The sequence below is a fragment of the Egretta garzetta genome, unplaced genomic scaffold (genome assembly GCF_000687185.1).
Source record: "Egretta garzetta isolate BGI_Z169 unplaced genomic scaffold, ASM68718v1 scaffold374, whole genome shotgun sequence".
Taxonomy (NCBI): Eukaryota; Metazoa; Chordata; class Aves; order Pelecaniformes; family Ardeidae; genus Egretta; species Egretta garzetta.
In genome coordinates this window covers 652,536-669,901 of record NW_009259419.1, presented here as the reverse complement: position 1 = coordinate 669,901, position 17,366 = coordinate 652,536, and the positions used below count along the sequence as shown (strand labels likewise).

Here is a 17,366-nt window from a genome sequence, read left to right as displayed (position 1 = left end):
TGTAGCCCATGGGAAGGACTCACGTTGGAGAAGTTCGTGGAGGACTGTCTCCCGTGAGAGGGACCCCACACTGGAGCAGGGGAAGAGTCCTCTCCCTAGGATGAAGAAGCGGCAGAGACAACGTGTGATGAACTGACCCCAACCCCCATTCCCGTCCCCCTGCGCCACTGGGGGGAGTAGGTAGAGAAACTGGGAGTGAAGTTGAGCCCAGAAAAGAAGGGAGGGATGAGGAGAAGATTTTTAAGATCTAGCAGTTTTTCTCCTCTCCTTCTCTGATTTTGATTGATAATAAATCAATTTTTTTCAAGTCGAGTCTGTTTTGCCCATGATGGTAACTGATAAAATGGTCTCCCCCTGTCCTTATCTCGACCCACGAGCCTTTTGATTTACTTTTCTCTCCTCTGCCCAGTTAGAGGGGAGTGATAGAGTGGCTTTGGTGGGTCCCTGACATCTAGCCAGGGTCAAACCTCCACAACAAGTAACGAGATTTTGTGCATTCCAAAGCCTTGCTGTAGAAGGGTAGCTAGTCTGTTTATGAGAGTTCCTGAATGATTTTTCCTGGTAATACAGTACAAGATAGTTCTGTATGGTGAGGTAGCTACATATCATATCTGTAAGTTAAACAAAAGGTTTTCTGGTGTTCTCTCTAGTCTCAATTAAACAGAGAGGAGTGGCTTGTATTTAACAGAAGCATTAGAATTATCAGTATCGCTTCTTAACATTAAGAAGGAGAGAAGTCTGTTGCTATCCAAGACAGTTCTAATCCCCATGAGTTCAGTTCCTGGAAACAGGTGGAAGAACAAGGTTGGAGGAAGAGATTTTCAAGTAGTACATACATGTATTTTTTTACATGCATTTTCAGTAATTGATCTGAGACTGGCTAAATAGCAACTTCTAAGCATACAAAATATAAACCACATAAGCTTTTGTTTCTTTGCAGCCAGGGTCCAGTCTTCTTTGATAGTGGAACATTTCTATGCATTGGGCTTAAATCTGCTGTTTCACCCACCTCCTTTGCATGGACAGACGAGACAAGACAGGAATGGAAGGCCTTGTGAGGCTGCAAGAGCAGTGAAAAACCTCCCTGAGATTTCCTGAGGACTAGATCCAGGAAAATCTTACAACTGCCAATGGAGCTGTATGTGATGGAGAAGTCTCCTATGGCTCTGTGGGCTATAATTTGTCCCTCAGAAACAGTCTGGCTCCCCTCAGTACTGCAGATGTAGCACAGTTCAAGTGATCATGGAGAAGCTGCATTTGTTCTTTTCTCTAAGTGGGCGTTTAGGAAACTCCTGCTAGCTCTACATCTCCAGACTACACTGAATAAGTACAGTGCTAACTGAAGAATACTGCTGTCTCCTGCAGGGTTAAAAATACAGATGTGACAAAAATATGGAAGCTGGAGAGTATCATATGCAATAATCCTCTTATTTACAGGTACTAACAGCTCCTAGAAGATGGGTGCAAGGTATGTATTTTGGCAAAGTTCCTCTTGCACCATCGCCAGCAGCATCCCTAAAAGTTTCATCAATTTAAGGGTAGAGACATCCTGAACACAGCAAACTATATCTGTTACTGTAAACCAACCTCTCTATTATTTTAATCTTCCTGATAATTTTTCTTTTTCCAAGATTACAGACCAACTTAGAAGACCTCATTGATTAAATTTAATTTATATAATCCAACTGGAATACAGAATACAGAATGATTGTGCTGTGTTCAGTTTACACAGCCTCTTTCAGTATTAAATACCTAAATCCAAACAAGCGATTGGGATTATCTGACTGACTACACTCTCCAGTGAGGTTCTTGACTGACAGCAGTACAGATGCTGAGGCTATAGGAAAACACACACACACAAAAGCTTTCTTACAGTAACTCTAAAGAAAGCCAAAATGAACACACAGAAGAATGCTTTGACAACATGGGACACGAGAACATAGTGCCATGGTTTAATGCCATTAGAGAACAAACACACCTAGGGACGAAGCCGGTGCCAAAACCACCTCCTTTACTTCTAACTCTATCAACTTGTTAAGTGTTGGCTGAGTCATTCCCTCAGCCCCCCAAAAAATAAAGGAAAAAACCCTCAGCCCAAAATCATCAGAATGAGTAAAAGCACCATTGTTCTGAAGTCGTAACTGTCCCCCTGTAAACGGAGAAACTGGACAGAAAAGCAATCACTAACAGGAGATGTGGTAAATAGCTTTAGCAGGCAGTGCTTGCATTCTTTACAATTGGCATAAGATCCCACTGATCATCATTTTAAATCCTATTCATAACTCTTGTGTCTTGTCTCTGGTATTAAATCAATCTTTGAGAAAGAAATGCTGCAACAATGTCATCTGTAGCAGGCTGTTGAAGTTGAGCAAGAGGAGAAATAACCTGCTCAGTATAGTCAGGAAGCTTCTAGGTCAGTGTAGTCAGGAAGCTTGAGGACAAATCACAGTAGAACTGGATGGTCAGACATGGGACAGACTGGAGCTTCAACGTACAGCTTACATTTTTCAGTTCAGTGTCTGAGCAGGCATGTAACGTTCTGAGTGTCTATTCTGGAATAAGCTGACTTTTTGAGTTTCAAGCTTTATTTCTGAAGTGAGAAGTATCAGCCCAGCATTATACTTGAACGTAAAAATGTTTAGTCCCTATTGACTAAAAAATGACAACAAAGTTTAGCTAATAAAGGGATAGATTTTAAATAGTTTCATTTCTCTTGGAAGCATGGCAAGGGGGCAACTTAGGCTTAAAATGTGCAGTAAGACTGTGCATAAGCAGAGTGTTCCATAGGCAACCAAGCTGTTCAACAGAAAAGAAGCAGACACTTCCAACAGGAAGGGGTGTCAAACAGTGTCCAGGTTATATCTCAGTGCCAGAAGCAGCAAGAAGTTGCTGGGCCCTTTGTACACTTGGATTAAATGCATGAGGGCACGTACACCACGGTCACAGCTACAGCAGGTCATTTTGTCAAATAAGTCATCTTGCTCACAAGGCTGTGGAATCCATATGGACAATCACTCAAAGAAGAATTTAAAGATTTACATATTCAAATGTATTAGAGAAAAAGATTTTGGTCTTACTTTAAAATTAACTTTCTGCAAAAGGAGACCAGACTAGAACCTGGGCTGTTGATCTTAATTACACTGTTGCAGGTAGCTCTTGCTGGTGGTTAGACTTTTGGCTCCCACCCAGTAGAGCATCTCTACCAGCTCCGTCCAAGTTTTCTTAGCCTGAAACATTAATCAAAAACAGAACTCTAACACATACCACTATTTAAAACAACTATACACACACATATTAATACCTGGGTGGAACTTTCAAAATGCCTGCCTTTGCAGAAAGTCAATTCATGGCAAGACCAGAATTTTTATTTTTGCAGTGAGTTTATAGGGGCCATGCCTAGTAGCAGCAACTGCAGACTAGCTAACTGCAAAAAACTAGCAAGCGTACTTTGCATCAAGGCACTGCGACACTGACGTTAAAGGCTAAATCTGTTAACTTATATTGGGTGGGTGAAGGGAGGGAATGGGGGACAGCCAGAAGGAGCAGGAAGGTGTACAACCAAATAGCTTCACAGAATGAGCGCCATAAAAGCACACTCTTATCCATGCTTGAAGACTTGAGTGAACTCACAGGTATTAAATCACTCAGTTCCTCAAAATAAAGCAAGCAATTCTGTCACTGTGCAATATCAGAAAGTAACAGCTACCTCCCTCAACTACCCAGCTGAACCAAAAGAACTGTATCTTGACAGAACCAACCCCCACCCCAAATCTTTGTCAGTTTTCACAACCTACTGTCTTGGAGATAGATCCCATTTTAAAATTTAGCCACAGAGAGTTACGGCTAGGAATAAAGGAAATCCATAAGTCAAAAGCAATTAACAGTACGGAAAATCTTCCCCTTGTTCCAATAGCTCCCTTTTTGCCACTGTTAAACTTCTCACATCCTTTCTTCTCTGTCTATACATAAATCTGTCCTAAACAATATTACTCTCTCTCAGGCAAATCTTTTGACACATCTTAGAGATCTCTGATGAGCAGCAGTGATAGTCACCTCTGCTGATGACCACAGCCCTAAAAATAAATAGAAGAGGAAATTAATCTCTATCAGTAGTGTCACTGCCACTTCTGCTCTGTTCTCTCACCCCGCCATTCCCCTTGTACTGCCCTGCTGAGGCAGAAATAACATGAGTGTGATGGCTCTATGCTGCTGCAAGAACTCATTTGTGCTGAAGAACTGAAACTGGCTAGACTGGCTTTTGGACAAATAGACAAAAGGGGAGTGGTGCAAGGTGTCCTAGGAACCTATCTACAACCAAAGAGCCCATAATCAGTGTCTTAACATGCTTTGGTCACAGGAAGGAAAATGTAATAAAAAGTTCTCTTTCACTCCAAGGTTCTGGCAAAAATAATTACTAGTTTTGTTCCAGTTATGAAGAATATCATATGTGTAAACAGAGAGATTGACCTTTGCAGTGTGGTACAGAGCAAGAGATTTCCCCTCCCCCAGAACACTTTGGGTAAAGCAATTGTCAGTTTACTGCCCTTTAAGCTTCTCTGTAACAAGAACAAAACCAGTACAAACGCATATACCTTATAAAGAGGCCTAAGTCGTAAATCTAGCTGACCAGAATGCTTTGTCACTTTTAAGAAGGGTGTCTGATTTCAAATTCTAATGCAGTTTCCTCTCCTTTGTTTTCTATCCATTTTGGAACTTGGATAGAAAGGAAGGTCAGTCCTTACAATGACTCTCCTTCAGAAAAGGTACTAAGAGTAGAAAATAAAGCCATGGAGAGTAAAGTATTTACCACTAGGACCCATTACTATGCCAATTTTCCAACTATAGCATCTTCCCCTCTTCTTTCTTAGTTTTACCGATGTCTGTGTTCTGCTGTCTTTAGCCAGTTCAGTTATGTATGTCTGGAGGGTAAGAGGGAGGGAGAGAGGAATCGGGGATATCCTTTTTAGTGGCTTTGAGGGAATTTGCTATATGCACCAACTAGAAATGTTTGCTACTTCCCCAAGCTTTTATTACCAAGCAGTTACAATTCTTCACATCTAACTACAGAATTACTATCAGTTTAGACTGGGATGAAACATTTTATTTAATTTGAAGGGATTTTCAGTATCCCAGTCAAAGATAGCAAATGGGAATGTGGTAATTTATTAGGCTGTATTTCTTTCTGAGCAGATCTTTCACAACTAATGTTTCGCATTCTGATGTGATTGCTTAAGAGAAATCCACAATTTCTTTTTTTTTTTTCCTCATTTTTATTGCATTTTTAATGTGTACTGAGAAAATGCATGATTCCTACAATAGAATGAAATAATTTGTAAAAGGCAATAAATTGCCCAACCAGGTATAATCTACAGTCATTCCTCTATGCATTACTGAACACACCTTAATGTTCTAACACAGCTTGTTTAGTCTCATTTTCAATAGTTTTAGAATGTATAAAAGCCTTTCCAGGAAAACCTGTAAAAGTTCCAGTTAAAGGATCTGGATTCCTGCTACATGACTCAATGACAAATGCACTAAAAAAAGCAGCGAAAGACAATTGTATCACAAGAGACTAGTGCCACAGCTGCTGAGCAGCACTGCTGTCCATTACAGATGCTGAATTACTAGTTGTTTGGGGGTTTTTTTGGTTTTTTTTGTTTTTTTTTTTTATTGAGGGCTGGAGAGCTACAGAAGATTCAAGCATCAAATCCACCCCTGCCTTACTTCTCACTAACCAGACCATGATCAGAACTCCAGAGCCTTGCCTGGTATCTGTTACCACTAGAAATCAAGCTTTGCCTGTTTAAACTTAACCTCATAACTTTGCTCCTAAGAATCGATGCAAATGTCTCAGTCAATTTTTCCTTAGTCAAAGTTAGCTGCATGGTTATAAACAGTGAATCTAGCCTGGTTTTGAGTAGCTAATTTCTACAAATGTATAGGGAGATTCTTCCAACTACCTTAACAAAACCAGGAAAGCCACCCAAAATAACTTTGCACAAAATACACTTATCATACGATGTTACTGGCCAGTTTATGCTTCCTTATATATGGGCTACGCACAATTCTTTTTTCAAGTCATCATAATACAAATTTGTTACTCAAAACTTTAGTCAGAGCACATGAAGCTACTTAAGTTTAAAAGTAACAGTTTCAACTTCACCTGCTGCTTAAAGTTTTCGGAATAAAGCTGCTGAGAATTTCAAGATTCTGAATTGCTGGCTCATATTCTGTCGGCTGTCATCCAGTACCCCCAGATCCCTCTCTGCCAAGCAGCTTTCCAGCCACTCTTCCCCAGCCCTTGTATGGGGTTGTTGTGACCCAAGTGCAGGACCCAGCACTTGGCCTTGCTGAACCTCATACAATTGGTCACAGCCCATCGATCCAGCCTGTCCAGGGCCCTCTGTGGAGCTTTCCTACCCTCCAGCAAATCAACACTTCCACCCAGCCTAGTGTCATCTGCAAACTTGCTGAAGGTACACTCAATCCTCTTGTCCAGGTTGTTGATAAAGATGTTAAACAGAACTGGCCCTAACACTGAGCTCTGGGGAACACCACTTGTGACCAGCACAAGGAGTGATCTGGTCACTTCAAGAAGCCCAAATCCTGGCAACCACTTCAAGTATTCAAACCAATGTGGAAAAAAAATATTCAGTATTTGCATGGAGAATACCCTAGGAGAATCTCTTTAAACTTCCTAACAAATGATAGCTCTTCAGTACTTAAATATTTAATAGAAACAAAGGTTTCAGCATGTTTTAAAATAACTAAGAATACCATTCTAAGCACATGATGAGCAGAAATGTGTAACTAACATTTTAGAATTAGAATGCTATGTATACTCAGAACATAGCTTAAACATTTGCTTTCACAAAAAATTGTATTAACCTTTCAGCTGGTCGTACAAGAAAAACACAATAATTTTGATCAATAGTCAAACAAGTAATGACAGTATCAATAGCTAGAACCACCCACCACTTTAGATAAAACCCTGTTTTCAGTGGATGGTGATGTGTTTTTATATATTTCCAGATCAGATAGCCGGATACAAGGAACAAACCCTGTAAAACTATCTTACTAGGAGCCTTCAAAATCCGTAATTCAATGGCTTTACTGAAAATAATTGTGGGACTGTGCTGGCAATCCGCTGGTACAAACACATTGAAGAGTAACAGAACAAGCTTGTAAAAAGCAGCAAGATCAAAGAGGTGAAACAAGAGTAGATGCACACACTGGACATCAAGATCCACCTAACCAAGAAGCCAGACCAGAACTTGTCTCAACAGTCCCTGCCATCTAGCAACTAGCTGAAAAACCTAGTGATTAAAAAAAAAAAAAAAAAAAAAAAAAAAAGGCATACTTCTCCCTCTACCAGCTGATCCAGAAGTAACAACATCTGATTGCCCAGAGCTCTGAAAAATACCCAGCTGGTAACAAAATGAAAATAAGTGTAGCTTCACACATACATTTTGCTTTCAACATGGGAAAAACTGATTACAGCAGCTGCAGGAAGCTAACAGTTGCGGTCAAATATCTGGAGACACCAGCATTCACACTGCCCGTGTACTGAGTGGAGGAGTATGTCTCTGGTAATTACAAGCACATGCACACAAAGAAGGGGACCAAGCAAACGCTGCAAAGACAACCCTAATGTCACAGCTTCCAGGTGCCGAAGCAGACTTCTCTGGTGGCCTCACGGTTGCCCTCTGGTGGCCACCGGCTGCCCCGAGCACTCGGGACCCGAGCCCGGGCGGGGGGGGGGCGGGGGGAAGAGACACATGACGCTTTCAGTACTCCACAATAGAACAGAGCTTCACCTCTATTCGAAAGTAAAAGTCACCCTGTAACTCAGGTCAAGGTATTGATATGTAAACGAGTGACAATTCTGATTCACTAGAGGAAAATCCAAGCAGTATAGTTACCAATTGTGAAACTGCAATTATCAGCCAGACTTGGAAATGCAAGACACATGACTCCATTAAAAAGAAGTTTAAGACAATGCTTATGAAGTAAGAAGCAGGTGAAAAAGAACAGTAAGTGGCTTTACAAACTAAATACTGTAGTCTAGCTTTCTTGTACTGTACTTGTACAACCCGAATGCAGCATTTCACTTATCTGATCCTTTGGTGCTAAAGAAATCTAAGACTAGTCACATGAAAGATACATTCCGTCATCTCAAAGAGGCAGTCTATCAATGTATTTAGGTCCCATCTTAGCCAACAAGAACTAAAGACCAGAAGCCATTGAAGAAGTTACTGCTGAATATAAACCCCAGTTATTTTAACACAGCATCAGCTACTCTGTTCTGAATTAAGTCCCTTGTTTCAGAAGATGATTAAATGGAACAATAAGGCTACTAAATCTACTATTTATTTTGCCTAACAGTTTCATAATTAAAACAGTGAAAAGAAATCCATTTCAGTTTAAAGATCCTTTCTTCCTACTTACCTAGCAAATTCAGCCAGTTGTTTGGGGTCTGAGAGGTCAATGCCAGGTATTCCACCAGGAGGAAGTTTCTTCCCTGTCATGTACTCTGAGTAATCTGGAGGAGAATTCTCTCCAATGATCTGCTCTTCCACCACTGTTTCATGGTCGATATCTTTTTTATCATCTGAAATACACAAAACACAGAATTCAATACATACTAGAGATCAAAACAGCATATAAGTTATTAGGCTGCATCTTAATACAAATTCACTATTGCTGCACACTTAAAAGAATACACTGCACTTCCAGACTTCCATGCTAATTGTAAAGAGCAAAAAGACATCCATACCGTTACGGCATGAAGAACACAGAAAGAACACAGTGGGTGAGGAAAAAAAAAAAGCAGAAATGGCCTATCTACTTAAACACAAATAAGGCATAGAACAAGCCTATAACTGTTGGCTGCATTTGAAAGATAGTGCACTCTTTTCTTGAAACAGTGCCTAAATATTTAATTCCCTTAGCCTCTTCAAAACTAACCTCCATCATACCCACTCCAGCTCTCCACAGCAGTCAGTAACCGAGCAAGCCTATCAGAGGAGTGGTAGATACTTACCCTAAGATGTTAGGACTACTGATCTTTACTTCAGAGCCTTCAGACTTCCTTGACCTCCAACAGAAGTGTCACAGAGGGACAAGAGATTTAAAAATAACTGCTAATGGGCTTCAGCACCTGCCCATAAAAATCAAATTTTTTCAACACTTGCAGAGAGGTCTGAAATAAAGCAAAAAACTAAACAGTGCGTCTCCCTTCCAAGGGGGTTTCTTCCTTCCACAGCAGAGGCCAGGCTAAGCAATTCCCCACTCTATTATGTAAACAGCAGACAGGGATCATTCAGAGCTTTGATCTGCAAGCCAGTTAAGATACTACGACCTTATCTGCTCTAGAGCTCCTCCTATGGATTTGTGCCCAAGGACTACAGTGAAATCAGGTGGAAGACCTGCTGTTGCCATCTACTCACATCCAGACCTTAAAATATGCCAAGACACAATGTTTTCTCTCTCTTCTTGTTATTTTATAACAGAAACCAGAGAGACACAAAGACAACAGAGAATGGAAACATCCACCTATGTTCCTCACTGCAGTGCTCACACCAGAGTGAAAATACACAGCACCAATCCTATTTTCCACCCTCAAATACATGTAGGACAACAGATATATACATGGATGAGACTACTCAGCTAAATGTTAATGAACGTGCCCCTATACTACTAGTTCTACTCTGTGTACGGGGAGCAGATTCTGCAAATCACTTTATACAGAAAAGGCTTTACAAAAAAAACCAGTAAGTTTTATATTACAGGTAGTGTTTAAGGATGGAAATACAAGGTGGTAGGACAGAAATAGTATTTTCCCAATTTAAAAAAAAAGAAAGAAAAAAAGAAAAGGAAAAAAAAGGAAAACATAAGGCAGAAAACTAATGAGGCAATGGTTTGGGTTTGGGTTCCCCCCCCCCGCTAAACAGAAACACAGGAAATAACATTATTCATTACTCAGTAACTTAGGAAAGAGACGACAAGACATATGCAAATAAAAGAAACATACTAAGGACAAATTTCTATTCAATTTGTAATGCCTGCTTTTAATGTTTGCCACTGAGCTATTTCTAGAAATGTTACTGCTAGTTTGGGGTTTAATCTGATCCACCAGATCAAATAGCAGTTCACGTATATGTTCCATGGTGAAAGAGGAAAATAGACTCCAACGCTACAAAGACAGGAGTGTTAATAAGAAAATGCTATCTGCAGCATTAAACTGGGAATAAACTGTAAAATTGCCTGTTGGGACAATTTTTTTTTTATTCTAGTCTAGTTTTTCACTCACCATGCTACCTTTCAGCCTTTACCAGTGCTTCAAAGCAAGCAACTGAATTTACCTTAAGCAAGGATTATATGGTAAGCTTTACAGCACCTGCAGGAGTTACAAATTCAAGTCAATAAACCTCCAATTTGGCAACAATTTGTTCTTCCAAACAGAAGCTTGAGAAAAGATATTTAGCAATGCCTACACAAACAAAAAAGACATTATGAAGCTCAGAAGAGTACAGAACTTCTGGAAAGCTAAAAGTGATGCCTTCTCCATGCTGCAGGCTAGAATGAGATCAGCTGCCTTCAATGTAGCTGTTTCAACAGCTACCCAGAACTTCCAGTTTGACTGTTTGATGACATTCGTAACAGAAACAAGCTTTCATTTCCTGCCTCAGATCAGATGCATGAGTCAACAGGGAAATTTTGTATACATTCCTTAAGATCTTCTTTCCTTCCCTAGCATAAAGGCTCGCTATTCCACAATGCTTTCTTGCTATTTGAGGACCAAACTGATTAGAAGTCAACCTTCAGTGCCTTACTTCCCCAAAGCCTGCCAACAGAAATGAATTCCACAGGAGTAAAACATGAAAAACTATGAACATACTGCTTTGACACAGTATAAAATAAGAGAAAGTATCCCTTAATATATTTACAGTTGTGTGAAACTTAAAAAATGTCCCTACACTAAAAAACTGTATTTCTACAGCAACACATACCTGCAGTTTTAAAAATGCATTTGAACTAAACCAAACTAAAACAACAACATACACAACACTTACCTGAAAGCATTACATCAGGCTAACGTCCTTCAAGACAGAAGAGCTGGTTCACACCAGAAGTCAAATACATTTTCAAAAGTAGCAGCAGACTTCAGCAGCTCTTTAGTATCTGGACCATCCTAGTTACAGACCATCCTATGCCATTATCAACTCATTGGGAAAATGATACTAAACCAACATGCACAACAGCTGCCCCCCCCACTTCTTTGGAAGAAGTTTGGAAGAACTACCAATGTCCTCTATGCATAAATTTATCACAAGTTTATTTGTGATCCCCTACCAACCTGGACTATGCAGCTCAAAGTTTGGAGGCTAAAGTCCAAGCAAACTTTCACTCGGTCTGACAAGTTAACCAATATTCTCACTGCAAACAGGGCAAGCTGACTGCTTCATGTTTTCTGCCTTCAATTAAGTCCAGGTGCCCATTACATCCAAATTACCTTTTCCTCTCATCAGAGGAATCAAACATACTGCAACCAAGTGAAAGCAAACCAGAGACACAACCCTGAAATTCTAGAGAGCTCTGGAGAAGTAAGGTACAAATAAGGCACATCAACTCCATGCAGTTTATGCCCGTGCCAAACTAATCTGGATTCCACCCCTGCAAACTAAATACAGCAGAGCCATGGAGCCAGTCAGGAAAAAGAAATTAACTGCTACATGCTATCTGATCTGGTTTGGTTTGTCCCTTAAAACCACTTGAGAGTACAGCAGACTCAAATACAAGGCATTCTGCTTAAGTGTGTATTTAGCACTACTCTTATAGATCTAATGCAGCTTTCTGTAAGGAACTTGGAACATGATTTTAGTCCCGCCTTCTGAAAGATATTGAAGGTCTGAATGTATGTCCATTAGTTAATCACTTTATCTTCACAAAAACATGCACTGCAATAGCTATGCCCAGTATTAATCTACCCTATAAAGCTGTAAAATACTGATTTGTAGAGACACCACAGATACTCCCCAACATCCTTCTACACCCAACTACATTGGGGTGTTGTATGTACCTGTTTAGGACATACCCAAACAAATCTTCCTGTTTAGTGTTCTTCCATCTGCACTTCTCCCATGCCCTATATACGGGCAATACACATCTTGAACTGGATTCACTTCTTGCACTTCAAAGCAAGTCTGTCAAACTTCTTTTACTAAGATCAGTGAAAGTTCAGTATTTTAGCCTGCCATACCTTTTGACTACCTCTTAAAACATATTTCTACTGGGGAAATAACCAGAAGTTTTAAGAGTACGAAGCTCAAGTACCAACTGAAGTAGAAAGATGCCAGATTACTGGGATAAAACTAGTAACTGCAGGTTCCATGTAACAGATCAGTATCAAAACATGGTAGAATCTGTTTGCCAAGACTCTACTGATTACCTTTTGCTCTTATTACCATGCTTTCTGCATCTCTTGCAGCCCTTCTGTTGCACAGAAAGTCCATCCACTTCAGAACCCCATTATTTCATGCATTTCTAGAACAGTAGCTAGCTCAGCTGACACCTCTGGAACTCCCCAGCTTTATAAGATGACCCACCTAACTCTCAACCCAAGAAGCCCTGTCAGTATTTCTGCCTCAGTTATTCTTGATTTTAGCCATCATACTCCACTTCTAGATTCCCAGTTCTCTGAGCCATCCCCTTCTCCATTACACAGCAGGGAGAACACATTGTTATTCAATCAGTTTTCCCCTGTGGAAAATAAGGAGTGCAAAAGGGAACTCGGAAGGTACACCTGGTAGCAAAGCAATGAGACCTAATCCTACAGCTTCCTCCCCAAGGTACCCAGTTAAAAGACATTCTGCTTACCAACTAAAAGGATGAACAAAATTTAAGCTTAAATTTTCTTTTTATGATCACATGGTTAAACACATTTGTTTTTAGGAACAGCTGAAATGCAATTACATGATAAAGGATGTGTTCTGCAACTGTGTAGTACCAAGGCACTGTGGTAACAGCTTGGTTATTGCTACCACATTGCAATCTCCTCAGGCGAATTAATTCATTGGCCATGTTTGGAAGCAAAGAACCATAATTAGCTTGTTAAATAATACAGTTATTTAGCAGACACTTCTGAATGTTAAATTCCATTTTGCACAGTATGTAATTTTTTTTAACTTAATCGGCTGCTAGGTTACTTTCTCTCCGATGTGCCTTGCACACAGACAGAGAACAGGTTCTTCTCTCCCAGTGTCACCCATCTCTTATTTCACACCACTGAGATGTGAACTGACAAAAACACTGCATATTATCAATAGTCATCATCTGATTTCAACATTTGTGAGACTGTAACGAAGCACTAGGACCTCCTGAATCACCAGCATACCAGTGACATGGACCTCTCAGGGAAGGATCCAACAGCAAGTTAGAGGATTCTAGTTTAAAGGTGGGCTAAGAGGCAACTTGAGACATTTTAAGTTATGAACCACATTCATGTATGTCGCTTTCAAAACTGAAAAGATCTTAAAACAGCTGCAGGGAAGTATCTACCTTATCCTCCAAGGTTCACTGGCGAAAGTGTCAGGGCAGACTCAATGCTTATAGACAACAAAAGCCTATACTGCTGTCTTAATCAGAGTCAGAAATAGTTTACCATCATAGTATTTTACAGGAACCAGACAATGACTTTCTGCCTCCATTCTGAAACATATTCACGTAAGAAGCTCATTACCTATTTGTCATCACAAAGAATTTTGGCCATCCTTGACACAGGCCCACAACTGAACTAAATGACTAGTCTTACCATTTATACTATATAAGACAACTAGTCAGATAGCAGATGATTATGTTTCTCACCCCTGCAATCTGATAAAGTCAAATTAAAATCCTACCTTTTTTAAGACATATGAGGGTTTTTTAAAGAGGCTTTGAAGAACCTTCTAGAAACCCAGCATGAACCCCTTGAGTTTCCAAACATGGGTCCACAGCACAGGCTTCCTGGATTATCAAGAATCATTTCCAAACCATACACATAACTGCTGCATCTTTGTCTTTCCCGTTGAGGAACAGGATACTTGAGCAGTTCAACATCTGTGAGCAATGTTTAGTTTGGTTGTGCTATTTCAGCCCTAAGCTTGCAGGCTATCTACGCAAGCAATAATAGTTTAGACCAACACCTATTTCAGGTTTGAAAGCTTGACAAAGTCAAGAGTCATTACCTAGAAGCAGGTGTAGTTACACTAATAGATTTTTTTCCCCCTCAAAATTAAGCCCCAGCTGCTTGAAATTCCAGCATTTGGTGGAGCCAGCATTTCCACACCACCTTCCCCAATGCTCCTGAACCCAAGCATCAGTTCTGCAAGCACAATCTGACAAAGTGATTTCTAATAATTTCCTTCCTCTCCCCCATCACTACTGTGTACCCAACCTGGAGACAGTCACTAAAGAGGATGATTCAAGTTGAATCTAGCACAGCCACAAATAAATTCCACTTCATAAAAACAGATTTTCCTAGTACAAACTGGGGTGTCTCACTTGGAGAGCACCATTAACTATGTATGATTTTCTAAACCTATGACAGGATATCCCAATGAGAATAACAAGGGTAGATATTAAACAGTATAGAGGAAACACACTACAGGAACACAAGTATCCACCATACACACTTCTTCAACCTTTTCAGAAAATAGAAAGCCTTTGTTCGGTTCCTATTTTCACATGTGAAGAAAGGCAAATAATTCCATTCTGAAGATCTGGAAAGCTAATCTGAGCCAGAACAAAGCATTCCTGTTTCAAACTAAACACTTTTAATTAAAATAATCATGGGTCACAAGTTTGATATCGCCATAGATACCGAGGTGATAAGAGAAGTTATGGTAAGTCTAAACCGTTGCCAACAACAGTACTGCAACTTCTAAGTAACCACGTAACAAGACAAGGATTGAGTAGTCCCTTTAATCACATTGCTATATATTTCACAGATTATTTCTGCACATTTCAAGAGGTGCTACCAGACATGTTATACTCATTTATGGCCAAAGATTTATGACTGACTAAATCTGGTACCAGCCATGTACAAGCTAAGACACTAGAAAACAGTAACAAGTAATTAATTCACATTGTCTTCCCACACTGTGGTGAGCAAAGTGCCCTTGTTCCCGATTCAAATACCCATGAACAGCAATACAGGGCTCATTGTTTCATCTTGATGCATGGGCTTATTTACTATTCGTCTTCTGATAAACTTTTTGCTAAGCATTTAAACCAGTCAATTACATCAGTGTGCAAGCAAGTCTTTAATTATGTCAAAATACAGAGGCAAAACTACTATCTTTGTTGAAAATAAAGTATGCCTGATTCTGCAGGGAAACTTCAGTACAACTACCCTTTCACAAGCCAGTAGTTTGTTCTGGGGTTTTTGGGTTTTGTCCCCAGTTTTGCTTCTTTTGGAATTTTTCTGGCAACTGTTCCCCCTCTCATGGAGCCTCAGCATTTGACCACTTCAGAGCACTTCTGTAACATCCAATAAGCTGTGCAGGAGGCATACAAGCCTATCCAATACGCTCAGTAAAACTTCACAACACTCTTAACTGCGCAGGTTATTACCATGGGCTGTTTGAAGCTGGGCATACAAGGGGGGTAGATCTATGCACATACGCATGCAGGGACAGGAGGTCAAACTAATACTTTTCTTTTGTCTACATATTTTGCGAATTTGCTTTTTGGGGGCTTTTTTGGCATTAGAAGTCAAGTCAGAGTAGGTATTCTGCATCATGGATACAAGAATGTAGCAAGGCAATTCAATCTCCAATAAATTACAAGTGGCTATCATTCCCACTGAGCTTGCATGGTCACGCTCATGAAGAACAAAACCACTGAAATCAATAGGGCTACCCTGATATCAGAGTTGTGTACACGGGAAGAGAATCAAGTGCATTGATTATACACACGCTTCACTTCAGTCAAGCAATAATCAGCATGCAGAAGCTCCAAGAAAGCATCCTGTCAGGCACTCTGAGTTTCAGAGTGCAAATGCATGCTAGAAATTGTCAATTGATCTCAGCGAGGTCCTGCATCCTGCCAGCTCATGAGTCATACATCCACTTGCATTCAGCTATCTTAGGTAGCTTCCACAGAAGTCTATATTAGGTTCTATTTTTTTTTTCTTGGATGGTCAATTTGAAGGAAAAAAAAAAAAAAAAATCCAGCAAGTGAATTTAATTCAGATTTCAGACAATGATACACAGAAGCATACAGAACCCTATTGTACTAAACAGTATTTGGGAAACTCTTAAATCAAAGTTCTTTGTTCATCAAGAAGCAGGGAACTTTGATTGGGCTCATTGGGCTGTCAACCCAGAAGTGTCATTTACTGTGTCAAACTTGCTAAGTGACCACCCGTATTTAAAAAGGGAGTAAAAATCAGCATCACCATTCTTTCCATCTTTTCAGACAAGAGAATTCAGCCATTCAATACACTTTTCCTTCAACACTCCCCTTTTTAACAACTACTGGTCATTCACAAACATCACAGAGAGCAAACATTTTAGACTACATCAGAAGCTTAAAGAGTATCCTTATCTTATTAAGCTCTTTAAAAAAAAAAAAAAACCAAACCAAAAGAGCACAAAAATTATGATATGCAAGACAGATTACCAACTTACTATTCAAAGACCACACACCAATTTAAATGACATGAACCGCTTGACTGCTTGTTTTCACACTTAATGTAACTTTAGCACAGAACTTTGACCACAGAGCCTAGCTTCCAGCAATACGTTTTTTGGAAAAAAAAAAAAAATTAAATTAAACAACCCCCCCCCGGTTTGCCACAAGTAACCCTTTTCTGCTGACTAAAAAGACTCTCCTCCCCCCCATATTTTAAAGGAAAGGATCAGAAAACCGTGGCAGATAAAGTGGGAAGGGCAGGCACATGTCGGGATTATTGCAAGTCCTGCAGACACTAAACAGCTTCACACGATTTTACTCCCTTTAAGAGACACTCCCACAGAAAACCCTACTCCTCAAAAAACATGCCCAATCTCGCACAACACGGACTCCCTGCCCGTTTAAAGCTTTAGACCTAGCCAAGAAGCTGAACGGTCTCCGAGCGTCAACCAGAACCCGCTCCTTCCCTCCCCGCGGCTGCCCGGGACGGAGCTCTGCCTCTCGGCTGTCAGACCCCTGCTCCCGACGCGGGGACTTCTGAAGGGCCGGTTGCTCGTGGCCGCCCCCTCCGAAGCCGGCGAGAGGCGCGGGCAGCCCCCGCGGGGGCGAGGAAGTGCTTCCCCCTCGCCGGCACCGCTGGCTTCGGGCGGGGAGGCCCCACCCACACCCCGCCCGGCTACCGCAGCGGG

At 40.5% G+C, this 17,366-nt stretch overlaps 1 protein-coding gene across 1 annotated transcript in view; it reads right to left on the bottom strand.

The window, feature by feature from the left end:
- The window catches only part of YY1 (YY1 transcription factor), a 25,344-nt gene that overhangs the window by 6,435 nt on the left and 1,543 nt on the right, over nt 1–17,366 (bottom strand). The window contains exons 2-3 of the mRNA XM_035892430.1: nt 17,093–17,353; nt 8,449–8,611 (exon numbers count right to left, since the gene is read on the bottom strand). Coding sequence (XP_035748323.1) covers nt 8,449–8,611; nt 17,093–17,353 — 424 coding nt within the window. The remainder of the gene's footprint in view (nt 1–8,448; nt 8,612–17,092; nt 17,354–17,366) is intronic.